This window comes from Fusarium vanettenii (assembly GCF_000151355.1).
Source record: "Fusarium vanettenii 77-13-4 chromosome 6 genomic scaffold NECHAsca_33_chr6_1_0, whole genome shotgun sequence".
NCBI classification, from domain to species: domain Eukaryota; kingdom Fungi; phylum Ascomycota; class Sordariomycetes; order Hypocreales; family Nectriaceae; genus Fusarium; species Fusarium vanettenii.
In genome coordinates this window covers 299,466-325,684 of record NW_003315852.1, presented here as the reverse complement: position 1 = coordinate 325,684, position 26,219 = coordinate 299,466, and the positions used below count along the sequence as shown (strand labels likewise).

Sequence of the window (26,219 nt, the reverse complement as noted above, 5' to 3'; positions counted from 1 at the left end):
CGTCTCCATGATCACCCACTCGATCCTCCCGGAAACAGGAGACCATCGAACCTTATATTCAGCCCTATCTCCATTTCGCAATCTGAGATGCCACTCAATTTATCAAATAAATGAAACGCGAAGGAATCTCGCTGCTACATCAAACTCTTCGAATCTAACTTTGGTGCTGGGCCTGGTCAACCATCAGACGACAGATCCTCGCGATAAGGTGTATGGCCTTCTTGGTGTTATTGAAACTCGCCTAGAGGCGGACTACACAAAAGATACTGCCCAAGTCTACATGGAGTTCGCAACGGCGTGGATTCATGAGATCAAGGACCTCAATCTTCTTCTCTATTCCCAAGAACACTGTCGCAACGCCCGGCATGGCCCAAACCCCCTCCCTTCTTGGGCACCAGATTGGGAAGCAATTTCACAGAAGGAAGTCGACACCCGAAACGACTTTCCCCGGGAGATTTTGTTTTATCGCTTTCTCAACGACTATCATGGGTCTGCGCATTTGCCTCCCAGCAATCCGTACCTATGTGACGACCTGAGCACTCTGGTTGCTTCTGGAGTGGTAGCTGGCAAGGTGGATGAGGCCTATCCTCGCTGGTCGTCTAGTGATACTGATTTAGCTGTTGCAGTGCTTCAGCTTGCAATCAGGTATACCAATTCTTCCAGTTCACCCCCAAGCCCAAGCCCAAGACTACACATATTACACACTCTCTTTCGAACCGTAATGCCTGATTTGCGTATAGATTGGGCAGCCCAAGATGTATATGTTGGCCTACGGCAGGGCTCAGCAATTTGCTTTCTCGTAGGCGTCCTTGCTTGGGCTGTTGAATCGGAGCGCCCAGATTGGCAAAGCGTTGCGGCACTTTACTTACCTCAGCTCGGCATTCCTCTTGGCAAAGAGTTTTCTAGAGTTTGGAAAGAAGAGATCTTCAAGGGCTACAGTCCCGAGATCAACATGCCAGACTGGGAGAACGCAGCGGCGGCCATGGAGTGGACTTGGAAAAATGCCAGAGAGGGCGTCAAGACCCTGAGAAAATTTACAAGATCGAGGCTCGGAAGCCCTATTAAGTTTGTCACCAACAATGGCTACCTCGGTCTTTCCGCCGCCGCTCAGGCGGGGGACATGGTGGTTGTTCTAGCTCGCTGCAAAGCCCCTGTGCTTCTCAGGAGGAAGGGGTCTCATTACGAGCATGTCGGCCCATGCTTGGTGACGGGGCTTATGGAAGGCGAGGCTAAGCAGATGGTGGACCGAGGAGAGGCGAAGATTGAGAGGTTTGAGATTCGTTAGCAGGACACATGTTTAGTATTGCGTCGAGTACTGCCATTGTCATAATCATGAGAATCCTCTTGTCTTTCATGTGCCTGATATTCTGTTGCTGAGAGGGGAGATGTATCTAACACCAGCTCCTACACCTTGATGTGCTCTGTTTCGCATTCTTCAGCTTTGTGGCCATTCGGCCTGTATTAGTTCTGGGCCTTTGGCTCGCAGACCGAGATGAAAGGCGAAATAACACCTATTCCTATTAGCCACAATTCATCAAGTCAACCGCAAGTAACTTACTACTGAAAAAGAGCCGGCCAGTCTTGGCATCGTGCACAACAGTCGTAGTAGCAGGAAGAAACTCGCCCTCAGCATCCTCAATCACCTTATCCACAACATACTTCCCATCGACCTTTCTAACCCTTAGGGCAGTAGCAGGAGGAACGTAATTGTACGGATCCTCATAAGCCTTGAAGATAGCAAATCCAATAGGAAAAGCAGCCACCCAGATATCCCCGTTGGCGTCGACAGAGAGGTTGTCCATGCTGTACCCGGTCTTTACCTCGTCGACCTTTTCGAGGGTGTTGTCGGGAAGGACGCGGTAGATGAAGATTGTTCCAGACAAGGAACATGGGATGTAGATTAGGTTGTTCTTGTCACGGGTTATACCGTTAGGCCATTTGAAACCTTGGGCGACGGTCTTGCAGCCAGTTTCGGCGTCACAGAAGATGGCGTCGCCGTTTTTGAAGACGGGGGAGAGATTGTATTTCTGGTCCTTGTCAGTATCATGTTGAAGCATGCTCTTATGTACCTAACTTACCAAGCCGACTTTGGTTTGACCATGATCATTGGTAACATAAAAAGCATTACGACTCAAAGCCGCAACACGGTTGGGAGTGGCAATCTTCTTGTCGACAAAAGTCCGAACGTACTTCAGCTCAGTAGCCTCAGGTCCCGTCTCAAAAAGATCAATAGTGGAATTAGGACCATTAGCATACTGATCCACAAGCTTTCCTTGGGCGTCCACGGAAGGTCCGTTGTTGACGACGAGCAGGTCGATGGAGCCGGATTCGGGATTATCGATGCCCGTAAAGCCGACCAGCTGGAGCTTTCCGTCCCCGGCTGTTCCGGGGAATCCCGGCGTTTTGAGAGTTCGGAACTTGAAACTGTTTTCGACGGGCTTGTCAATGTTGAGGGCTACGATTGAGTCTTTTTGGGAAATCGTCGAGACGTTGAGATGGCCGGCGCTGGTTGTGTGAGTTATCTAGTGAACGGTCAATGATTCTGGAAACGTACTTTGGCATCCAGTAAGGTCGTGCGAGAGGATCAGAACAAGCAAGAAACAACTGTCTCGTAGACTCTGACAACCACATATCCTCACAAGCCTCCATTCTCGGGTCGACAATCTTGCGGCAAGTGTAGGGAAAGTCGGATATCGGCTGAGTCACCCTCCCGATGCCCAGACCCAGCCATACGGACTCTTTGAGGGTGATCTGGAAGAAGACAGCAAGCACAACGGCCGCAAGGCCTGCTTTGAAAAGAATCCCAGCCATTTTGAAGATTCAATGGGTTGAGGGTGTTGAAAAGAGGAGAGCGGTAAGCTGACGGTTTTGAAGCGCGGTTTTGAAGGAATCGTTCCCCTGTTATAGAGAGTGGACATCTTACATAATCTCCGAGTCACATTGAGGTTCTTAGCCTGTTGTCACCATTCCAAACAGAGGCTTGATTGACAAGACGGAGAGTTACATGATACACACTTATCAGATTGTTGTAAGCGCTGCACGAGGCGATCTAGAGTGTTGCTTCCATGATTGGTTGACGCGCGACATACATCCCGATTCGGATACGAGATCCGATTGCACAATACAAGGGACCAAAGATCAAAAGAGGGACACATAAAAATGTAATCGTGCCTCATCATAAATTGTTTGAGTAGGTAAAGACATCCAAGAATCTAACAATGCAATGTGTGAATGTGTAGAAAAGACCTCTATGAAAAGAAAAAAAAAAAGATCATCATGCCCCGTTTCTACCCATGGTTGTGAAACCATTTCAAGTCCGCCGCCCTTGATTAAAAAGAATAATTATGTTTTGTCAAGCATGTACCCTTTAGAATTATTGCTCATTATTGTTTAGAGCATTGCGGCGAAGAGAGCGCCTGCGATAACTGCCAATAGGCCGGGGGCGTTCCATGCGGCGCCGCCTGTCACGAGGGCTGGGCTGGTGCCTGTGGGCTCGGAGGGCTCCTCGCCGCTGGGCTTGACGACCGTGGCGACGGTGCTGGCAGGAGGGTGAGGATAGCCATAGCCTGAGGCCTGAGTCTGGACGGGCTTGGTGTAGATCTGGGTACCGCTGGTAAGAGTGTACACCTGGGTAGGCTTGCTGGGGTGGGTGTAGACCTCGGTGATGGTACCGTTGGCGTTGCCGGGAGGACCGCAGGTGGTGCAGACACCAGGGACGGCTGTAGGCTTGGGAGCCTTGGTGGCGGGGGTGACGGTGACGACGCGGACAGTCTTGGTTGTGGCCTCCTTGCAGTGAGCGTTACCAGGACCACAGCGGATAGCCTCGGGAACGGTGTAGATGGCGGTAACCTGGGGGTGAACCAGCTGGGTGGTGGCAACGAACTCGGTAGTGACCTCGCCCTTGTTGCAGGGACCCTCGCCGGGGCAGTCGGTGATGGTGTAGACGTGAGTGTTGGTGATGACCGATGTGTCGCTCACAACAGGGGGGTTAGTGGGCTTGGGAGCCTTGGTCTCGCCGGGGCAGTAGGTCGTGTACGAGGTGATGATCTCGGTGGTGACAGAGCCAACAGGGCAGTTGGTCACGCTGGGGGGGCACGCGGTGATGGTGTAGACCTTGCTGGTGGTGATTGTCGACGTGATCGTGGTGGGAGCCGCGGTGGTAGGTCCCGAGTAGGTGGGGTCCAGGTAAGAGGGGTCCAAGTAGGTAGAGCCAGACAGAGTAGGAAGCGAGTCAGAGAGAGACTGAGTCTTGGAAGATCCGAGCTTGTTGGGGATGACAGAAGAGGTGTTGTGGAAGCGGGTGGTGGAGAAGGAGAAAGTAGACTCGGTGGTAGCAGTAGCAGTCGAATCGCTGGTGATGGTCTCGGAAGAGGTCTCGGACTCGGTCGAAGTAACAGACTCGGTAGAAGCGGTAGATTCGGTCGAGGCCTCGGTGGAAGTGGGCAACTCAGAAGTGTTGGTAGAGTCAGAAGAAGTACACTCGCCGACGATATCGGGAACAGAGTCAGCTCCGCTGCCGATGGCGACCAAGTTAGTACCGCAATCCTCATTGTTAGCAAGCCAGACGTTCTCGTTGTCCCAGTCGTAGACGACGTAAGCAGCTCGCAGGAAGGTGTCACCAAGAACGGGGAATTCTACAGCCTGTTAGCTCATTTTTGCACAAGACTTTAGGACAGATACTCACCATCATCCTGGAAAGCACCCAGGTAGCACGAGCCCTTGTTATGCCAGACAAAGTCGGCATAAGGCACCTTGATAGTGGTCTTGCCGAAAACAAAGTCAACGGTGCCCTTGAGCTTGGCAACGTCACAGTCGACAGGGTGGTAGGAGCCAACTCCGGGCTGGACAGTGGGGAAAGTGGCCAGGAGCTTCTCAAAGATGGGACCGGGAAGGGCGCTGATGGTATAGCCACTGTCAAGGACAACAGCATAGCCGTTGGTCTTTGAAAAGATGGCGTCCTTGGAGCCGTCGTCCTGAGTGAGGCTCATGCCATCGAGATGAACCCAGTATCTAGAATACAATTAGAGCAAATTCTGTACAGTAATGAATCTCAAACTTACCGAGTTTGGCTGTCAGGGGCAGACGCAGCTGGGATGATGGGACGCTTCTCAAGGTGACCAGAGTACTTGCGGGTGTCGATACCTCCAAAGATGACGGCACCTCGGTCGCTGTCCATGGTGCGGATATCAAGAGAGAAGGCTCGGCTCTGGATGAGCTTTTGTTGGGCCATGCTATCAATGACAAGAGGATAAGGGGCGTTCCAGCCGTGCAGGTCAGGAGCAACACCCATGATACCAACGCTCACGACGGAGGTGTCGTAGGCAACGCCAAAGAGCTGCTGCTTGATATGGGCAGCTGAGCGAGGTCAGTAGGGGGTCTCGATTCACAGGGTGGCATACTCACAGCCAATGGTAATAAAGTCGTAGCCATAGTTGTAGTAGGCATATCCAGTTCCATAAACAAGACCACCGGTAACATTAATCGAAGTAAAGGTGCTACTCTCTCCGAAATGACCAAAAGACTCGCAAAACGAGACATCATTCGACTTGTCGCAGACGGGGTTGACCCAAAGCTCCTGAGATCCAGTGTCGAGGTTGACGGTGATGGTCTGGCCGGGAGTACCCATAGTAACGTCGATGCTGTAGAAGAGACCCGTGTTCTGAGCCTGGAGAGCAACCTCATTCTGTCGTCGGGTGACGCCCTTGACGATGGGGGCGCCGGGAGATGCCCTGATGGGATAGCGGATGATGCCGTCGTCCAAGGCGTGAGCCAAGGCGGGCAAAGCCGCGAGGAAAAGAGTGGACAACATGATTCAATGTCAAATAATGTTTAAGTAAATAAAAAAAATTGAGAAGCTTGTAATTTGTTACCCCGGCATAAGGAATGACCGGGAAACGGACAGGAATAAAAACAAATGAAAATGCACGAGCACACACAAAAAAAAAATCGCCGAGGTTGGTTTCGACAGAGGTTGGATTGGGTGTGGTGAACAAGAGTGGAAAATGGAGATGGCCGGGTTTTTGTGTTTCTATTCTAAACCTGCAGTGCGCTGCGCACCTGCCGTGCACACCCCCTGGCCCACCGCACTTTTTAGCCCCTAAATCCAATCAAGGTCTTAGCGCAGGTCCCTGGCGCTAATACGAGAGGGGTCTCGTGTAGCGTCTTAGCGTCCCCTCCACCAGCCTCTGTCCGTGCGACCGGCGTCATTGTTTGGTGCCACTGGCGTCAATAGCCCATGCGGTGCGGGAAATGAGGTTGGCCATTTCCTGGTGAAGCGACGATTGCGATAATTAATTGTCATTCTTTATTGTACTCTTGAACATTGACGAGTTTTGAAGTCATGAACTACTGCTTCAACCTCCTGGTTTATTGTCTTGTTTCGAGATCACATTGAGCATCATCAACCTCTCCCTCAACATCCCTCATCATCCCTCAACAGGATCCCCCCTCCTGCATATTGCTCCGTACAGAATACGAAGTCCCTCCTCTTCCTCCCTCATGCACGCAGGGACAACAATCAATTGGCCCCTCTATCGCAAACAGATTGCCGATCTGTGTTTTAGCGCTCCTTACCGCACGATCCTCTCCCTGCGACCAGCTTCCCCTTTGAAGGATCATCTCACACATCACACATGTCAACGAGACAAGCATAATCCCACACAAGATTCAGTTCACCAGATTCCCGAGACGATTCTCCTCCCACCTGAAGCTTCATCCTCCGAGACCAACGCGTGTCATGGCTTGCGCCGTCGCCGGGCTAGGGTCCGGGGGTGGCTCAACACCAAGACGGGAGACGTCTGCCGTGGAACCGGGGGTGGTAACCATCCCTCCACGCGCATTTCGATCTTCAATGATTCAGACTCTCTCACTCTCTTCCGAAACCTGTGCTCACTACCCGGAATCCGAGTTTTTGCCTCGTCATCGCATTGTCTCATCTGATATCTGCACTTAACCGCTGGCCGTCACTGCTTCTCCCGCTCCATTCGCTCTCGCACACCTTTCTTTGATCCCCACAGCCCGTCAATTAACCCATGGATCCATCCTTGCCGACCCGACCTTGACGCCGTCAGGCACGCCAACGAATAGTGCCAGCGCCATCAATTGTGCATGACGGACAAGACGTGGCGACGCCAATTCAAGGCTCGCTTATAGAATCGACCCAGAAGTTCCATCCAAGAATAAAAGAATGCATCTTTCGTTCGGGGGTTCGCTTGTCCAGAGAATTCGGTGACCCGACGTTCCCGTGCCGCAGCCACCGTCAGCCAGCTCCAACGGCGTCGGCCAATGCAAATGCAGACCTCACAGAGGGAAGCCTTGACAGCTGCAGACGTGCCACCTCTCACTGGTTCTCGTACGCTGCAGCCCTCCGAGGCACACGTCCGATTCCACGCGACGCGACACCAGAGCCTGGGTTGATAAGATTGCGACGTAGCACCGACACACACCCTCAAACCCAACCAGCGGCCGTTTTCCGGCACGTCACGTGTTCAGGGAGCCTACCGTAGCATCAAAGAGTGACATCGCCGTCTCCCTTAATCACCGTCTTAATCTTCATATTTCGCCCTTGACATGCTTGGCGTCGGTCGATAAGGTATCAGAGGGATTATTCGCGTAGGTACGCGAGATTCAGTGGTTATGCTTTGTGTCTCCTGGAACGGTTAACGTTAGATGCGACGCTGAGTGTGCTTTGTCAAGGCTTAGGGTAGCTTTATGAGAAATCTTCAAAGCTTTATGAGCAACTTTGAAGATTGCTCCCATTGTGAACCATTCTCAAAAAACGGGAAATGCATGGGACGCCAGGATATAGTAGCCAAGAATTTTATTGAAGTGTTTCCCTAAGTTTTCTGCTTCTACCAGCGCTGGGCACTCCCATGAGCTGTTCTCGCAAAACCCGACCTTGCAACCCTAGGGCTTGAATTGTCACATCAGGTACTCAAATGAGACTCGACAGAGGAGCGAGAAGAAAAAGAATTATCTATATGCCTATTCAACCAGTTCTATTTTACCCAAGGATACTTGAACGAGTCTACCAAAATGAAAGAAAAATAATTGAGGGGAGATACCCAGCAGAGTAGTTGTCTGGCAGGCTGGCAGCTGGGTTCAACACAGAATAATTGACCGGACTAGAGACCCAAAGATGCTGGCTCGACACGATCTTCGGGCTCAGTTAGCCCATAGAGGACCGGGCTGCAACTATAGTTGGCTCGACACACATAAGCTTAACCCTCGGCTTAAGTGGCGAACGTGCTGAGAGCTCGGAGTTTGGCACCGTAAATGTACAACAGGATCATCCCTATGATACCAGTAGCGCTCAAACCACCGAGGACACTCGTGCCCCTAGCGACCCCAAGATTCGCATATAGCGGGTGCGCGAAGAGAATACTGCCGCTAGCAAAGGCACTGCGGAACAAGTCGTTGGCTGCGAATAAAGAGGCGGCATACTGAGGGTAGCTGAGCGGGATATACATGAACATACACTGCAGCACAGTGTAGATCGAGCCAGCGTAGATGGTGATGCCTATGGTTGGAAGGATCCAGTGGATAGAAGCCCGGGCTGTCCAAGCGAATATGAACAGGCCGATGGTAGTACCGAATGATGTAGGTAAGCCGGCCACGAGAACATTCTCCTGTGGACCCATGCCGAACTTCTTTATCCGCGGCGTGACCATAAAGTATAGGTATGCGCCATAACCAATGATGGCGATGATGCATCCAATGGCGATGCAGATGAAGACGAGACCAACTTCGCCCAGGTTCATTCCGTAGTAGACAGGATAAACGAGTGGAAACACCTCAAAGACTATACTGTCAGTAAAAGACTATAACGAGTCACAGGACACTTACAGGAATAGTATATGCCATAGACGATAGCCGAGTAGACCTGGACAAACAAAACGGCTGGGTCTTTGATGGTGATTTCCAACGGCTTGATCAAGGCATCTATAGCAATGCCCGATACTGTCAAGTGAGCTTGGTCAATCTCGCTCTGGGACATTAACTTTTGGTTGCCGGTGAGCTTGCGTAGGCGTTGGGCGCGGCGTAGGAGGATATTCGGGGTACTCGTTTCAGGCAGGAAGATGAAGAGAGCGATAAGCAACGGTGCAGATATCCAGATGGACTCGTATAGAGACCAACGCCAGTTTTTCGCTGTTACGGCGAATCCACTGAGGAGAGGACCGAGAGAGGCTGTTATGGAGTTAGCGGGAGAGTCTCCATAGTCAGGAGAAAAACTTACGTCCACAGGACATGGCGCCAACCCAGGCAATCATTGCAAAAGGCAAATTCACCAAGCTGTACAAGTCGCTCATCGAAGCACCACCGGCGGCTAAGCAAGGTGACCCAAAGAACCCCTGCAAGAAGCGCAAGACAATGAGGCCTGGAAAGTTACCCACGAGGGCTGTTGGAATAGAAAGGATAACAAACAGGGCATAAGTGGTGATGTAGATGGGGTTGCGACCGATGCGAGGGATCTCGCTGAGAGGTGAAAAGAGCAGTGGGCCGACGCCGTAGCCTAGCACGTACATGGCGAGGCCGAGAGTTGCTTCCAGATTGCTGACGCCAAACTTTTTCATGACGCCTTCGGTTGATGACGAGTAGATTGCTGAACTTAGGTAGACGACGGATGTGTAGAAGCAGATGAGAAAGGCGACGAATCCACGGCGTGAGTTGGACCAGTTGTGTGGGTTGGCGGTATCTTTTTCGCTGTACCATTCAACCAAGATGGTGCCGTCCGCGGTTGTCTTGGGTGCTAAACGGGTAGATTTTTCTTGAGAAAACTCCTTCTCGAGATCTCGGTCGGCCGCGTTGCTGACGTGCTCCTCTATCCTCTCTTGCTCGTTGGAGAGGGTCGAGGATGAGGCTGTATCAGGTATCCTGTCGGGCTGTGCATCTCCCATCATACGGACCCATGTCTCAGGAAGCTTGAAGTCTGGCTCTTCTTCTGGGTATTTGAAAAAGCGATTGTTGGTGAAGAAGCGTACAAGCTGTCCCAAGGGGGCGTCTCGAACGACGTCGTGGACCGACTCTCCAAACGCCATTTTGACTCGCTGACTGCTGGACAGAGTTCAACGAGAAGGTCTCTGCACCGGGATATGCAGAAGAGTAAAGAGTGTCTAGAATGTCTAGGAGTAGATGACATGGATGGAGGAGGCTCTCTACACTTATACAACATCGACGGCTACGAATGCCGCGAGGTTCCCTTAGTAACATTTCCGGTAGATGTCGTGCTCATTTCGATAGTCTAGTCGTTATCCGTAGAGATGAGGATAAAAAACTCTGAGCGAGATCCTCAGCTGCAACAACGTTGGGAGTTGTTCGGCTCTTGGACAAGAGACTGCCCGATTGGGTAATCCCCACAAGCTACATCCGCGTGGCTGTCGGATGTCGCTCACAAGCGCCGCTTGATCGACCGGCAAAGTTATCCCGGGCTCCGGACCCTTTATAAGCAAGGGAATGACAAATCAAATAACCACAGAGACAACGTTTGCCGCTTTGCCCGCTTTGCCCGCTGTTCCGACTGTGTTCCTTTTAACTACCTACCGCCGACTTCGGCACTTCATTGACGTTATCATCGGTAGAGCTCGAGCTCGTTTGGGCTGCCCAGTGACTCAATTAGATATGTCCGACGCTATGAAGATGAATTCAGAGACACGAAGCCGCAATTCGAAACGAAACCCGACGGCATGTGAGCATTGTCGGGCGGCTAGAATTAGATGTCAAGCCAGTGAGCAGCCAGGAGTGTGTGAAAGGTAACGCATTAAACAACTTAATTTCTTCCCTTCATGCTCATTATCTCTGTTAGATGTCTCGCTTTGAAGAGAGAGTGCATCGCCCGTACTAAGCCACGGCCGCGCCGGTGGGAGCGCAAATGGGGGTAAGAACCATGCCCTTTTGACCACTAGATGATTTCTAACATGATTTCGATATCTAGAACTGGAGACACTGGACCTTCGACGCAGCCAACCGCCACCTTTAGCATCAACTACACTGTGCCGGGTAAACCGGACCTCAATGATAACTTACAAACCCTACGGGAGATGCATGAACAGGCCATTGACGGCGTACTTGATGATGAAGATGCTGTTGATAGCTGGAAAAGCACAAGTCAATCACTCAGCCCTCAAGGCCCCTCAAGTTTGGCAACCCAACCTCATCCAATATCCGACATCTGGCGCCAACCTTTATTCGACATGGCATCTGCGGAATCTTTACTCAATACTTTCAAGTCCATGGTTAATTACCTACCGTTTATGGTCTTTCCTGAAGATTGCAACGTCTCGCATCTGGCTGCTACAAACCCTTTTACTCTGTTGTCCATCTTAACCGTAGCTTCGGGATCCCAGATGGTGCAGAAACACGCATTATATGATGACGAGTTTCGAAAAGCTCTGGGTCTGAAGTATGTCTCTGGTGGGGAAAAGAGCCTTGAGTTACTTCAGGGCGTATTGATATACTGCGCATGGTATGTCTGATTGTTGAAGGAGCTCTATGCATCTCTGACTGACGTTGGCAAGGTATCCCTTCCACCTGCGGCCCAAGAATGGACAACTGGTTCAGTGTTTGCGAATGGCCGCTGATCTCGTTCGCGACCTTGATTTGGACCAAGACTTTCTCATGATGGCTGATCCGTTGGATCGGAAAGTCACAGACGATGAACTCGACAAGATCCGAGCATATCTTGCTTATATATATCTTGTTTCTACGTAAGGTGCAACGTCCTCTATTTCAATCTGCAATGATTCTTACTCTGGGATAGGTACATCGTTGTATGGAGAGGGGAGAGAGATTTACCGATTAATCGTCCACCTTGGGCCAGCACAGCCATCGACATCCTCCAAAACAACGCTCAGGTCGACAGTGACTACACACTCGTGGCTCTAATACGCCAATCTAGCCTCATTTCTGATGCATCAAAGGTCATAAATGAGGAGGGGCAGACGATGGAAAATAGTGAACTAATTTTGACTGATCTTCGACAACAACATCATGAATTACAGCACAGCATGGATCACCTTTCCACGCAATCTGGTACGTCGAATTGAGTGAATTTAAAGATGGGGGAAAATGACTGACGCAGTAAAAAGAATCGACGAGAATGCAGACTATGTTTATCGATGTATTCCTCGACTGCGGGAGTTTGCTCGTCTTCCCCGTAGCCAAGACCTTCTTGTCTGCCAAAAGAAGTTGCTTCCCTCCGCCATTATCCAACCTTTGCAGCGCCGCGAAGAAGCTAAGAGCTTTCCTGGACTACGTGAGCGACCTGGAAGATTCATCGCTCCTTTCATTTACGGTCAACGACTGGACTCGGTTCATCGTCATCCTTACGCTATCATTCCGCTTGTCGTTCCCGATTTCTCTATGCCCTGATTTTGACTCGACTTCTGCTCGCTCTGAAATTCAACTGGATCAATTCCTATCCAAAATGTCACATGATGCAGATATCACGACTTCAAACGATCTTTTGTCGGCCAGTCGTGCCATGCTAGGTCTTGCCAAGACTAAATACGACCGTCGGCTGGATCTACTTGAAAAATCAGCACCAGTAACTCCGGTGAGCAGGGTTTTTGGGTGTCCAATGATGGACGGGAGCTTGAGAAGATCCGTGGAACAATGGGACCATAACTTTACGAATTTGTCAGGCTGGGCTGAGCCGAAGAATCCTCCTTTGTTTCACGATGTATGGGCAACGATGACTATGGGATGGGGAAATGTTGGTGACATATCTTGGGATGCAGTTGATGAGGGTTTATATACATCTTGAAAGCGGGCTTGGCCCTGGAAATTAACGCGAGATAAGCTCATTCTGTATCTCACTTGCCGGAAAGCCCGGAAACGATTTTGGGTATAAAAAAGACTACTTGGCTTCTGATAACATTTTTGAATTCTAAGCATCTGTTTTAATGGTCCCAGGGTACTAATGCGTTCTTTGTTATAGTTGAAGCCCGGCCCTCGATGGGATAACTGAGCGAGACTAGTTCACCTCGATTGCTTTTTGAATTCTAGGCGTCTATTTAAGAGTCCCAAAGTAACTCTTGATTACACTAGTATTGGGCTTCAGTGCCGTGGTGTGTCTATTATTGTGTTCTATGTTACTATGGCCGACGGAGATGTCCTTGATACTAACAACAGTCTCGACTACACTCTTGGGTCACTTATGGAATCAATGACCAAACGCGCTTGTTCCTGAAACTTCCTTATCCCCGAACCAAGACCAGATATCGTTGAGCAGCAGCTCAGGCACCTCATAGGCAGCAAAGTGACCGCCGTGATTCTGCACAGTTCTCTTGACAACATTTCCTCCTCGCTTCGCCCAGTCCAATGGCATGCGGTAACAGAGGTCGTAAGGAAACTGGCTGATGGCGATTGGAATCTCTACCAGCGGCAGAGTGCCAAAATCAAGAAGGGAGGAGCCGGCGAAACCCCCGTCGTTGAGGACCTCCTTGTAAAAGCGCATACCGCCATATGGGCCTTGGATGTAATACATCAGTGACCAAGTAATGATCTGCTCCGGAGTCCAGGTTGTAACGGCTGGATCAATGACCTTTGCCATCAAATCATACATCCACATGGCGTTTCCCAATGGGGAGTCTGTCATGCCAATTGCCAAGGTGAGCGGTTCAGTTGATTGCATCAGGCGGTATCCAGAGTCGTGGTTGATGTAGTTCTCGAGAATATTAATGTAGGTAACTTCGTCAGGGGTTGCTTTCCCCTCTGCGAGTCTGCGCATATCATCGTCGCTTGGTTGGATGACCCAGAAGTTGCTGAGTGCTGAGACGACATGATCCGGAAATAGATGAGACTGGTAGCGAAGGGTAACACCGCCGAAATCCCCTCCTTGAATGACATATTTGGAATAGCCGAGCTGGCCCATCAATGCATCGAAAGCGTGAGCCGTTTCGACGGGACCGAAGCCGGGACGCTGAGGTGCAGGGGAGAATCCGAAGCCTGGGATTGACGGAGCAACAACGTGAAAGGCCGGGACGGATGCGTTGGGAGGGTTTGTCAGGTTGCCGATGATGTGGCTGACTTCTAGGAATGAGCCTGGCCATCCGTGGATGAAGAGCAGAGGAATGGCATCCTTCCGGGGCGAACGATGATGAACAAAGTGGAGGGGCACTGGGTAAGTGGCATTATCGATCACGGGCTCGACAATGGTTGTGAACTGTTCCAGCCTTAAAAACTGTTAGTATAACTACAAAAACCGGTATTGTATCACTTACTTTTGGTTGATGGAGGCTTCAGTTGCATTCCAATTGTATTCATTGACCCAGCAGTCCTGAACAGCGGTGAAGTTTTCAGCACTCGGACCGTCGCCTTTGATGCCGATAAACGCAGGAGCCCTTGCGTGCGCGACTCGCTGACGAGTTTCCTCGATAAACTTCCGATCAACATTGATTTCAAATGGCTTAGGCGACTTGTCAAAGGTGGCATCAGTGTTTGGCAGAGAAAACTTGTCTGCAGCAGCAGCGCAAAGGAGAGGGCCAAAGCCCAATGCAAACAAGTGTAGAAGCATTCTAGCGTTTGGAAACGAGTTCAGGTTAGAATGAGCGGGACTTTTGCTTCAAAGGTGGCTCTTGTTATCGTATTTATATCATTTATTGCCGTTCTTATATCGTTAATATCCTGTGTGGGTCATGTCATTTGGTTGCATGATTTAGACTGTTGCATTTTTCGCTCATCATGCTTCTAGAAACACCTCACGAAGCTTCTTAGACATCCGAACGATGCCGGTAGATGCATGCTCATTGCATTGATCCACATGCATATCCGAACGGGGACTGGAATGCAAAGCATCCTGTAACCCACTTCTATATCCAGGTGGAAACTCGCAATCAACGTTGTTGATTATCAAGATCCAATTAAAAATCGCCGGAAATGTTCATATGCGCTTACCAAGTTGGAGAATGGGGCTTACGAAGTCGGGGAGACTCAAGTTCGGGTCGTCGGGGGCCCCGAAGCTACATCCGGGTGGGCTACGGATATTGATCGTCATGACCTCCGACTTGCAAAATCTTTCACTGTCATCCCTAAGAAACTCTGTAATTATTTAGTGAGGTTTCTAGAATAAATAATCCGGCCTGAAACTTCTCTGTCGCTTCCATTTATAGCCACCATCTGCCGGCATTGTTTCGCATGACAACCTCGAGCCACTCTTCCTCTTCCACATTGGCCTACAACTCCTCCCCATCTTACTCTCATCGCCATTTGTCAAATATGGCTCCGATTCAATTTGGCATCCTCAGCTTTGCCTACCAAGTAGTCGACTCAGCCGGACCCGCGGATCTTCTCTGTTCCGCCAGCAAAGGCGCCCTCCAAACTATTCGAGAATACGTCCCCATCGATGACGAGGTCATTGCCCGAGCACCAGAATTCGTCTTCCATCATATTAGCCCAACGCTAGATCCCGTCGACCTGGGTACTCTTGGGATGAAGATTGTCCCTACAACGACTGTTGATGAGTGTCCCGAGCTAGATATCTTGCTCGTTGCAGGGCCGCACCTGGGTAGCTTTAATCTAAGCCCTAAGCACGCTGATCTCATCCGGAGACACGTCGCTGCTGGAAAGCTTGTATTTACGACATGCACTGGTGCGAGCGTCGTTGCATCCACAGGGGTTCTAGACGGGCGGAGGGCCACGGTCAACAATATCGAATACGAGTATTCGAGGAAGCTCTGGCCAAAGGTCAACTGGACAAATGAGAAGAAGTGGATTATCGACGGCAATATCTGGACCGGATCTGGGGCCGTCGCTGCGATGGACATGGTGGCACACTGGCTCAAGGAAAACCATGGCATGGATGTGCTTATCCAGGCTGCTGCCACCTTGGACTATGAGCCACGGGATGACGATGGTTTGTTCACTGTGTTTCCACAGAGATTTAATTCGAGGGGAGACAAGATTTCTACTCATGTATTTAGATATCACTAAGAATAGTAAACAGCCCATAGGTGGACCACGTCAGCAGAAGGAATAAAAAGGAGACTAGGGGGCCAAGATGAAAACATGTGTGTTTAATGAACTGTACTGTTTATTTCAATTCTAGAATATGCTTGGAATTTACTACCCTCGCAGTCTATCAGGACAAAGTGTCAGTATCTTGAAAAAGAACCACACGTCTTCGAGTCAAGTATTGTCATGAAGGCAAAGGTGGCATTGGACCATATTGCGCGTCAAGCGATCAGGCCATTCAGGTTACCAGCTCTACCTCAAGACATACTGTTAATGGAAAATATTCGTTGCTAGGCGCTGAAGAAACTGCAGAAACTGCCAAAACGGTTCGCCGTTGATGAGTATAGTATACAGAAATGCCCATAAGATCGGATAGAACAAGAAGAGAAAGACCGTCCTAGCAATTTTCAATAGCTGCCAACAACAGTAGAAGGCAGAAATGGACAGCAAAGCTCCGCTGAGTACAAAGTCGAGGACAATGAGAAAAAGCATCTCTGCGGTCTCTCTTCTGTAGAGTTTTTGGGTCTTGTTCGCGATTGTGGTGGTTAAAACTTGGGCCAGACTGTTAACGAATGATTTGTCGTTGTTGAATAAGTGTTGATGTGTGGATGGAGATTCCTAACAACTTGGTGCCGACGGGCCTTTTTATAGCCCTTGAAACTTGACGGGTAATGAAGCGAATGCTCGATCTTCTGGCTTAGTTACTCCACAGAGGGCCAGGCATCAGCTACGACAAAGAAAGCATCCTAGCCAATGCTTATGTATTCTATTAAAGCAGCCGTTGTTCGCCCCTCTTTGTCTTTGTTGCGACTGATGGACTTGCAGGCTTAATTAGGAACAAAGAAAGGTGATAAAGGCCCTTTCTACTTTTGTCTATACCAAAATAGCATAAAGGAATGAAATAAACGATCTGAATACCGGGAAATTGGATACAGCCTCGCTCAAGTAACCCCCCCGTACAGTCCAACTTGGTCTGTTCACGCACAGGCAAGTCATATTATTAGACCCTCAAAGAATTTATTTTGAGAGAATGGTGATATCGTGGCTTTGCACGAGGATCTATACCCTGTTCCTACGAATGGCCTATGATACCGATGCTGCTTCCCTTATAAAGGAGTCATCTTTGGCCCGTGAGGCTGGACCGAGTGGGTGTTTAGCCACTCCTTGATACGTAGCCCCGTATGTTTCGTGCAACTAAGTACATTTAGCCACCAGATAAATAGACCTACGGACAAGTAGATAGAGTAACTTCCTCTCATTACACGGGAGGAGATTTGCGGGTTTGAGCAAGATTACGTCGCGGGGTTGGACTTATGTCATTTCCGACGCCACGCGAAATCAAAGCGTTGACACAATGCCATATCTTGAAGCAAACAGAGGGGTGGTGTATTTGGAGGGGCTGGGTGAGGTTGGGTTTTGATTAGGCTTAAAACTTTAATTGAGAAGGAGGTCTTGGTTGAGTGGTTGGGTGATAGCGTGGCAACAGTGACATCCCGACCCCTTATTTTTCCCTTTTCACACAATGTTAGAAATTGCAATGAACGGTGACATGCTGTAAGACAATGTATGATTTTGTGTAATTAAAAGGATATCTGTTTGGACCCGAAACTCAAGGCTTGCATCATATTACACAACGCTCTGACTCTGACTGTCGATGTAAAGTCGACCATGTTTCAAACCATGCGACTATCCAGAACCCAAAAGACATGCCCGCTCATCCGTACCACAGATAGAAGACGCTGAAGTCTCATTGTCTTGTCCCACTATCGGCCCCCAACCCACCATTGCCTGGGAAACTCCATGCCCCATTTCGTGGTCAGACTCCGGAGCTCCTCTTCCGTTCCTGGCACGACATTTATGAAAATTCTTCCGTGTTCTCCCTCGCTCATACTAGGCTCTGAATGCACGGCGCCAAAATCTCTTCCAACTCGAAATACTGAACACTCTCCTGGCATGGCTGCCTCAACACCCAACGGTTTCATGGTCTGAGTGAGCTCCTCCCGGACGACATCAGCAGCGGATGCACAGCCAACACAGCGGATACTTAGGCACTCATGTTCTGTACTGGCTGATACACGGGCATTTTCTTGTCTTTTTCGTGCTGATGCTTGGTGCTCTAGAGGGATGAAGAGTGTTGATGGGCCGAGAAGTGTTGTGCATATCTTCCAGTTGGTTCCAGAGTTTCGTTCACCATTCTTGTACTGTGATTTGAGTCCTAACCGTGTCCCAGGTAGGTTTCCTTTTGAAAGGTCGGAAAAGAAGAGCTCATCGGTGTGCCATCTCGGACGATCGTACTCAGGAGTCGGCGTCGTAGCCCGAATAGTGAGCATATAATGCTTCAAACCCTTGCTAACGAGCAGAGAGTTGATATACCTCAAGAACGGAAGAAACCTCGAGTGAACAGGCCCCGTAAAAGTCGCCGCTGCAAATTCGTAAAAGTTGGCAGGGAGCGCCGAGTCCGGATCAAGCGATGAGAATGGGTCAAGCAGGGGACCGCAGTAGCACCAATACGCGGTGCGCTTAACCGTGACCGCTTCTTGTTCGTCGTCGACGGCGCGGTACTTGAGGAAGCTAAAGTCTTTGTTGAACGCTTCTGTTACAGCTGCTGCCATGATGGTTTCTGTTTCTGGACGAGTGTGAATGTAAACAAACATCGGTGACGACCATGTCAGGCCACTTTTATCGGTTAAATAGCAAGGCTGAATCCTTCCGCACGTCCGTCGCGTGACTAAGCAGATCTGTTGGTTGTGAGGCTTTGAGGGTAGGTTTGAGATAAGAAGTGCAAAAAATCTAGAGTTCTATTGTCTATGAAAGGTTGCTGCCCTTTACTTGGTGAGAGATGGGCCAAAAGCTTGTTTATGGTGTAGGTGTATGGGTCGGCCTCGATAATTCCGATCGTCTCCGCTTTTACCCTTCTTTCTAGGCAAAAGCTGCTCTTGACCATGATCATCCCATCTGCCACGGCCGGGTGGTCATGGATCTGCGTTTGTAGATAAGCTCAAGTGTCCCGCGATCTATCAGATCTGACCAGCTAGAGGACGAATATAGCTAAGATCTCACTGAACATGAGCGAACTTGCAGCCCACAATCCCTCTTGGATGGTATACACACTAACATGACTATTTGGCGCATTGCTATCTAGAAGGGCTGCGCAGATATTATTTTTACATGCTTTTAATGAAAAGGAGCTAAAATATTAGAAAATCAGCGTCGCTAGGTGAGCAATGTGTTACTATGAGAGTTTCTCTCCCCCTCAAGAATTGGAGGCTTTACTAGTTGTAGTGCAATAAAGGGACCGGCTAGATCTTATACACCGTAGCTTCAGCATTCGGTTTTCCAAGAGTGGCCTCTGCCTCAATATTGGTTGCGCTTCCAATGCTGCATTGAACCTCGAACATCGACCTCCTGGGGCCTCGTCTGAGGGTATGGAACCTGCGAACTCGGCCTTGGCTACTCTGCATCCGTCCTAATAAGCCTTGTCCCTATCAATACATCCTAGAAACCGATGAGTCATTTGCTTCTTGAGGCTGACAGTTCAACGCCGGTCAAGCTCTGTAGACGCGGATGGTTCCACTTGCTAGCATGAACGACATCTGCCTCCTCGTTGGGCTGGCTTGATAGCCATATATGACTCGCCAAGATATATTCGTGGCATGAGGTTGGAATTTATGAGCCTTCGGTTCTTGGCTAAGCTAACTAGTCGCAGTGAAGGCGGGCCGGCGCCTGATGATCCCACGCTTAAACCAGGAATAGCCATGTTCAATCTACCTGATTAAAGATAAAACCTCAGCTGTGTACTCTTTCGTCCCGCTTACATTGCCTTGCCAAGCCGTCGGTGCCTGCCAAACGCCTTGTGTGCTTGCACCCTGGTATTGGCGTCATCGTCTCCACGTGGCAGCCATCTCGTCCTACGGGCCGTCTCGGACGCCAGAACGGAAGATTGGCGTCTCCCACTCGGGTTGTGGGGCCGTATTCGGCCATCGGTCGGTGAGGGATGGTATGGGTGGGATAATGGGTGGGATCTGGATCTATGAGCGTCAGGGGAGTTGTGTTCTGTCTTGCGGAGGAAGTCCAAGATGGTTCAGTGGGATACCAACAGGGTTCTTAACGCTTTAGATCCGAACTATGCTCTTCATTCACGTATAGAACTGGCTAATGACTGTATACTAATGTATATGATAAGAAACGAACCATTCCAGCATGAATGCAGGTGTCATGATAGTGGCTCATTGATGTCGTGCATCTTTCCGGACTCGGACTGTTAAATCCGAACAAACGTTATCTTGTCAAATCTCCTAGTGCTGATACTGATTCCCGAGTTGCAGAAAAACGTTTATCCCACAATCTGTACCCCATACTCTCATCTTTGATGGGTTGCCGGTGACGTGATGCGGTGGGATAATTATGCATCCCTATTCGACCCCGGCTTCTGCCCCACGGACTCATAGGACACAAGTCTTGACTATAATTGCGTGATGACACCAAACACCGTCGGGGCCGCTCCGATCAAGGCCGTTTCAAGGATACGGTTAACCTCTGTTGGGTATTGAACAGGCCATGGGAGTGCATCTGCTCCGATGGAGTGGGCACATGTGTGGGACACCTCCAAAGACCTTGTTGCTCCATAGTTGTATCTCTACTTTCGTGCCTTTGATCTGGTAGCCGAAAGGTCGGAGGATCCAGAAAATTAAGCATATTTTTTCTCTGATCCTTCCGTCACGTCATCAAGGTGACACAGCTTTGGCCACTTGTACAGTATCAGGAACTACTTATAAGTTCATGAACTGCAGGCTTTTGCAGAGACAAGAAACACCCAAGATCGCCACTTCTTCTAGCCAAGACTTGTTCAACGGTTGCCCAGCTTTGCCCAGCCTTAGCCCAGCATGTCTACGCCCTACGACGACAAAGACGCCGGGCGTGACAATGCCTCGTCCAAGTCAGAGCCCTCTGCGACTGTTGTCGTCAGAGGGAATGAATCTGACAGTGATGATGGTTTGCCACCCAAGACATGGCGATCTTACATCTGGGATACTCTTGACAAGTCTCCTGAGGAGCGCAAGTTCTTGTTTAAGCTTGATGCTGTCATTCTCACCTTTGCTTCTCTTGGGTACTTTATCAAGAACTTGAACCAGATCAACATCAACAATGCTTTTGTATCTGGCATGAAGGAGGATCTCAACATGCATGGCAATGAGCTTAATTACATGCAAACGCTGTGGACTGTGGGCTACGTCATTGGAGAGATTCCCAGGTATGCTAGCATGATGGGAAAGGGAACCGAGCTTTATACTGACCTTATCTAGTAATCTACTGCTCACAAGAGTTCGACCGTCCATCTGGATCCCCGCTTGCGAGGTGACCTGGTCCGTCTTGACGATCATCATGGCCAAATGCACCAACGTCCAACAGCTGTACGCACTCCGCTTCTTCATTGGCTTGGCAGAAAGCACATTCTATCCAGGTAAGCAGTACTCTCTATCTTTCTATGGGCGCAGTTATCCCATCAAGGGCCGGCCTCCCTTCCTTATTTCCCAATGTCTCCGTCGTACACAAGCGCCAGGCTTCAACCACAACAACACACACAACATCAAGACATGATAGCATCATGTCCAGTGCTAACCAGTGGCTCTCAGGTATGCAATATATCATTGGATCGTGGTTCAGAAAAGATGAGCTTGCGAAGCGTTCATGCATCTTTCATGCCACTGGCAATATCGGCAGCATGTTCTCGGGATACCTCATGGCGTCTGTGTACCGGCTCGATGGCGTTCACGGCTTTAAAGGCTGGCAGTGGCTTTTCATCATTGACACTGTCATCTCACTTCCTATCGCTATAGCCGGCTTCTTCTTCTTCCCCGACGTCCCTGAAATCACTAAATCGTGGTATTTCACCAAGGACGATATCGCCCTTGCGAAGCGACGTATGGAGTTGGAAGGAAGAGCGAACCGCGCCCCGTTCACTTGGGGCAAGGTCAAGAAGATTTTTACCAGCTGGCATATTTACCTGCTTACCCTCTTGTACATCCTTTTCAACAATGGTTGTGGTGGCATGGCCCAGCCTGCTTTCCAGCTCTGGTTGAAGGGTGAGGGATACAGCATTTCTCAAGTCAACACTTACCCCACGATTCAGTCTGCCGTGGCGGTCGTTACAACTCTAATGTATGCCTGGTTTTCTGATTCCGTCTTCCAAGGCAGCAGATGGCAGCCGATTCTATTCTCGGGCACTTTACTCACGGTCTTTTACGCGAGTCTGGCGGCGTGGAATATTCCTGACGGATGGAAGTGGGCTTGTTTTATCCTTATCGGTATCGGTGGAGGCATCAGTGGATTGACATTTGCATGGGCCCATGAGATCTGCAATGATGATAACGAAGAAAGGGCGTTGGTGGTTGGAAGCATGAACGAGATGGCCTACGTCTTCCAGGCTTGGCTACCTCTTCTTATCTGGAAGACGACTGAGGCACCGCAGTATCCCAAGGGCTATGCTACCATGGTTGCTTTGGCCATTGCGATGGCTGCTACTGCGATTGCTATTCGATACTTGCATAGAAGGGAGTTGGTGGCAAAGAGGTTGGCGGCTGCTGTAGGTGAGAGCTGAGTTGGCTTGGTACATAAGCGGTAGGGAAAGAGGCCGAGGATAGATGGCATGTTTCAATACTTGAGGGAATCGAAACTTGTTTAGCTGAGGCAGGCTTGAACTGCCTCAAATAAATTGTCAATTGGACCACATGCTCGAATTTGGCCAATACGAACGAGTCTTCTATAATTGCGTGCTCTTACTTCAAGACAGACACCTAGTCTGACTATAACGTTAAACTAACTACACAACTACGTAAACATCATCCCTCAACTTCCTTTATCAGTATTCATCATACCCTAGAGCAAAGGCGTCAGTCGGCGTCGAGTTGGGATAGCCCGTTTTGTGACATAATCCTCAAGATGACGTGCTCAACCCGGTCCCATCTTTCGCCCTCTTGGATGCGCGAGAGCGCACACAATAGACGGCTCGAATGACCCATCGGGAACAAACGCGGATGAAAGAGGCGAGTCATTTTCGACGTCGTAAGAGGATGGGGCACGTCTGCTTACAATTAGTATTCCGAGTGGGTTGTTTATATTGATTCTGTGCCCTCGGGGTGGTGTTGAGTCGACTTGCAACTGTTCACAACTGTAGCTTGAGCCAATTCTAGCTTTATCGTTAGCAATGAGTCCTTATCTTACGAATGGGCGCTCGCCGTCACCCGATGAGCCTGTCAAGTTTGGTCCTGGCACCAAGGTTGCCGTCGTCGGCGCTGGAGTGAGCGGCATCTGCACAGCCGCCTATCTCCTCAAGAACGGAGCCGATGTAACCGTCTTTGAGCGATCCGGGGTCACGTCTGGGGTATGGCACTACGATGACAGGGCACCGACGACTACGAAATACCCCAGCGAGAAGCCCTCGGCCGGCGACTATGTGACCTCCCTGCCTGGACAATTCCTACCAAAGACCGACTTGAAGGCCAAGAACGGAGACAGTGCTCACCCTCTTGAAAGTGAGGACCCCGAGACTCGTGAAGTCTCCTTTTCTCCACCGGGTCCAGCTTACTTTGGTCTACGAAACAACGTCCCTACAAGTCTCCTCTACAGCAACCTCGGACCCTGGCCAAAAGATACCGAAGATATCACCAGCCATGTCAACATCCAAGATTATCTTCAAGGACTCAGCAAGGAACACGGTGTTGATGATGTGACCATCTTCAACACTCGAGTCGAGGGCGCCAAAAAGAGCGAGGATGGATCCCACTGGGCGATAAGAACGATAACCCACCTCAAGGGCGACGGCCAACCTCGATTCCTCGAGCGAAACTGGAAGTTCGACGCTTTGGTCGTGGCATCTGGTCACTACAACCTCCCTCGTATCCCAGATACTCCTGGCCTTGCTGAGTGGAAGGCTCACTTTGGTGAAGACATCATTCACACCAAGCAGTATCGCCGCCCGGAGAAGTACGCCGGCAAAACGGTGCTTGTCATCGGTGGTGGGGCTTCGGCTTATGATGTTTGTCGGGAAACGAGCGAAACCGCCAAGCGCGTGATTCAATCAACAAGGGGTGGTGATTTTGATTTGCCGCCTGCCATGTTCCCAGAATCTGTTGAACATGTTGGCGGGATTGAAAAGTTTGTCCTGGAAAAGGATGAGTCTGATCCTTCAGCACCGGTGAAGAGTCACATCTTGCTTAAGAACGGGGAGAAACTCGAGGGTGTCGATGGTATTGTTTTGGCGACTGGATACCTCACTTCTTATCCTTTCCTCTCGCAATACCATGGAGATGATGTGCCTTTGGATGAAGCAACAGATGATATTCTCATCACTTCAGAAGGAAACATGGTGCACAACCTTCACAAGGACATCTTTTACATCGAAGACCCTTCACTCTCCTTCATCGGCGTGCCTTATTACACCGCAACATTCTCCCTCTTCGACTTCCAAGCCCAGGTCCTCGCAAGAGTTCTCACAGGAAAGTCAAAACTACCCAGTCGCGCCTCAATGAGGAAGGAATACGAGAACCGCGTTGCTGCCAAGGGACGTGGACGAAAGTTCCACAGCTTGGCCGACGACGGTCTCGAGGTGGACTATGTGAACGATCTGTTGGAGTGGGCCAACTCAAGCCTTGTAGATGACAAGACTGAACCTTTGCTGGGGCATTCTAAGGAGTGGCTTGATACTTATAAGACAGCGAGAGAACAGAGAAAGTTGCTGCGTGTGGCCAAGGGTGTCGAACCAGAGGGACTTTGGGCGAGACCAAGTGATCTAGCACAGGCTTAAGTAGATAAGAAAACATGGATAGTGAAATAGATATGGTTTTAAGCGCTGCAGCACGCAATTGGGCCTAGCTTCAAGGTGGTGTCAACCTGCTACGCCCGCCAAGGTCTAGATCTAATGTTACCGTTTCATGCAGGGGACGGGATCTATGTTGGGCTTTTTAATGACTTGCATGCTCAGTTGTGGGTGCACTCCTGCAGAGGAAATGGGGAACAGAGCGGTTATGCAAGAAGAGAGATCTTTGGTTCTGTGTGTTTGGTATCAGCTTGGCGTATCTCATGCACAGGTAATTCCAGAGGCCTGGTTGAGGGGAGATGAACTGGTGGAGATGAGTAGAGGAGGTTGACCGGAAGGTCGGGTCCGCCGTGGCTCTTGATGTAGGGTAGCTTTGAGTTTGCGTCGATAATGATGCTTGTGGATGTTTGTTGCTATGATATTGTTTGCTCTCTAGGTAGTGAAGCCATATTCCTGCTCGGCTAGTCGTTTGCACGAGGGGCCGGGCCAGTACATCTCAGATTGAAGGTGCTTTCACCTTCATGGTCGAATAAACATTAGACTCATAAGGTGACGCTACATGCCTTTTTCCATCACCAGGCAGTCGTTGTTGGGCGTCTTGGTCAGCTCACGACGTCCCCAAGTCTTGACAGAACAATTCCTTCACAAGCGACGTCATGTTATCAAAGATCCGCCTTCACCATCCCTAACCTTGATGAATTTACCCTGATGTCTCTCGTGAACTCGCCACGCCAAGCCCGCGAGAGCCGTACCGAGAGCATGGATACGACTTGGACGTGGGATGAAAAAAGGCGTGGCTTGCGTGGGACAACGGGATTAACGAGGAACCGGTGACGATCTTTGAAGAATCAAGGCCAACCATCGGAGAAAGACTCGATCTGGTTAGTGGATGCATCCTGCACTATCGAGTCCTTCAAGGTGTTGTCCCCTCAGTAGAGTGCATATGCCAAGAGGCCGAGGTAGGTCGAGTCAGCCGTGAGGACGAGGGCGAGGGCGAGGATCTTGACTAACGAGAAAAACTAGACATTCTATTTGGTAAATGCCTCACTTGGGATCCATACATGGTCCAGCTCGTGGATGGGCTCGTGGGGGAAAACAGTTGCCCAAACAAGCATAAGTTAGAGTCCAACGAGCCAGGGCGATGGATTTGCTAATGGCTCGCTTTAGGATTGGTACGACGCTCACGCCACTAGAGGCATCTAACTCACGAATTAAGCATATTATTTAACTTGAAGTGGCCTGCGTTGTGGGGTTGCACTCGACCGCGGATAGTCCAGGTACCTTGATGGTTTGGATGTTGTGGGTTCCTTGAGAACCCGGATAGTCATGGTGTGACGTGGAGAACAACACTCTCTAGACCACTTTCTTTTCTCTTCTCTTGCTTTACTCTGTTTTCATTTGTCCAGCCTCCGGAGATGCCGCGGTCAGAGTCAACCAACATGCATCTCCCCGCTTT

The 26,219-nt window shown here is 50.0% G+C and overlaps 9 protein-coding genes across 9 annotated transcripts; 4 read left to right on the top strand and 5 right to left on the bottom strand.

Annotated features, from left to right (window-relative positions):
• Positions 1–1,461: 1,461 nt before the first annotated feature.
• NECHADRAFT_81096 (uncharacterized protein) lies at positions 1,462–2,811 on the bottom strand (the record flags this gene model as incomplete). Its single annotated transcript, XM_003042518.1, has 4 exons — positions 1,462–1,517; positions 1,559–2,027; positions 2,079–2,505; positions 2,555–2,811. The coding sequence occupies 4 exons, from the start codon at positions 2,809–2,811 to the stop codon at positions 1,462–1,464; spliced, it is 1,209 nt and encodes a 402-aa protein (XP_003042564.1).
• Positions 2,812–3,390: 579 nt separating this feature from the next.
• NECHADRAFT_81095 (uncharacterized protein) lies at positions 3,391–5,809 on the bottom strand (the record flags this gene model as incomplete). Its single annotated transcript, XM_003042517.1, has 4 exons — positions 3,391–4,634; positions 4,685–5,010; positions 5,061–5,355; positions 5,404–5,809. 4 exons carry the CDS (start codon positions 5,807–5,809, stop codon positions 3,391–3,393), a joined length of 2,271 nt encoding a protein of 756 aa, XP_003042563.1.
• A 2,422-nt stretch (positions 5,810–8,231) lies between these two features.
• Positions 8,232–10,037, bottom strand: NECHADRAFT_42233 (uncharacterized protein; the record flags this gene model as incomplete). The annotated part of the gene is made up of 3 exons (XM_003042516.1): positions 8,232–8,800; positions 8,845–9,186; positions 9,236–10,037. 3 exons carry the CDS (start codon positions 10,035–10,037, stop codon positions 8,232–8,234), a joined length of 1,713 nt encoding a protein of 570 aa, XP_003042562.1.
• Positions 10,038–10,781: 744 nt separating this feature from the next.
• Positions 10,782–12,760, top strand: NECHADRAFT_81093 (uncharacterized protein; the record flags this gene model as incomplete). The annotated part of the gene is made up of 5 exons (XM_003042606.1): positions 10,782–10,873; positions 10,931–11,461; positions 11,514–11,702; positions 11,756–12,027; positions 12,084–12,760. 5 exons carry the CDS (start codon positions 10,782–10,784, stop codon positions 12,758–12,760), a joined length of 1,761 nt encoding a protein of 586 aa, XP_003042652.1.
• Positions 12,761–13,186: 426 nt separating this feature from the next.
• Positions 13,187–14,410, bottom strand: NECHADRAFT_5165 (uncharacterized protein; the record flags this gene model as incomplete). The annotated part of the gene is made up of 2 exons (XM_003042515.1): positions 13,187–14,171; positions 14,220–14,410. Coding segments are annotated over 2 exons (1,176 nt in total), but the record flags the coding sequence as incomplete, so codon positions are not given.
• An 803-nt stretch (positions 14,411–15,213) lies between these two features.
• Positions 15,214–15,927, top strand: NECHADRAFT_42114 (uncharacterized protein; the record flags this gene model as incomplete). The annotated part of the gene is made up of 1 exon (XM_003042605.1): positions 15,214–15,927. The coding sequence occupies one exon, from the start codon at positions 15,214–15,216 to the stop codon at positions 15,925–15,927; it is 714 nt and encodes a 237-aa protein (XP_003042651.1).
• A 1,536-nt stretch (positions 15,928–17,463) lies between these two features.
• Positions 17,464–18,560, bottom strand: NECHADRAFT_81090 (uncharacterized protein; the record flags this gene model as incomplete). Its single annotated transcript, XM_003042514.1, has 2 exons — positions 17,464–17,500; positions 17,731–18,560. The coding sequence occupies 2 exons, from the start codon at positions 18,558–18,560 to the stop codon at positions 17,464–17,466; spliced, it is 867 nt and encodes a 288-aa protein (XP_003042560.1).
• Positions 18,561–20,831: 2,271 nt separating this feature from the next.
• Positions 20,832–22,630, top strand: NECHADRAFT_94050 (uncharacterized protein; the record flags this gene model as incomplete). The annotated part of the gene is made up of 5 exons (XM_003042604.1): positions 20,832–20,884; positions 20,915–21,199; positions 21,252–21,409; positions 21,582–22,531; positions 22,571–22,630. The coding sequence occupies 5 exons, from the start codon at positions 20,832–20,834 to the stop codon at positions 22,628–22,630; spliced, it is 1,506 nt and encodes a 501-aa protein (XP_003042650.1).
• Positions 22,631–23,152: 522 nt separating this feature from the next.
• Positions 23,153–24,751, top strand: NECHADRAFT_42322 (uncharacterized protein; the record flags this gene model as incomplete). Its single annotated transcript, XM_003042603.1, has 2 exons — positions 23,153–23,462; positions 23,505–24,751. The coding sequence occupies 2 exons, from the start codon at positions 23,153–23,155 to the stop codon at positions 24,749–24,751; spliced, it is 1,557 nt and encodes a 518-aa protein (XP_003042649.1).
• Positions 24,752–26,219: the final 1,468 nt, after the last annotated feature.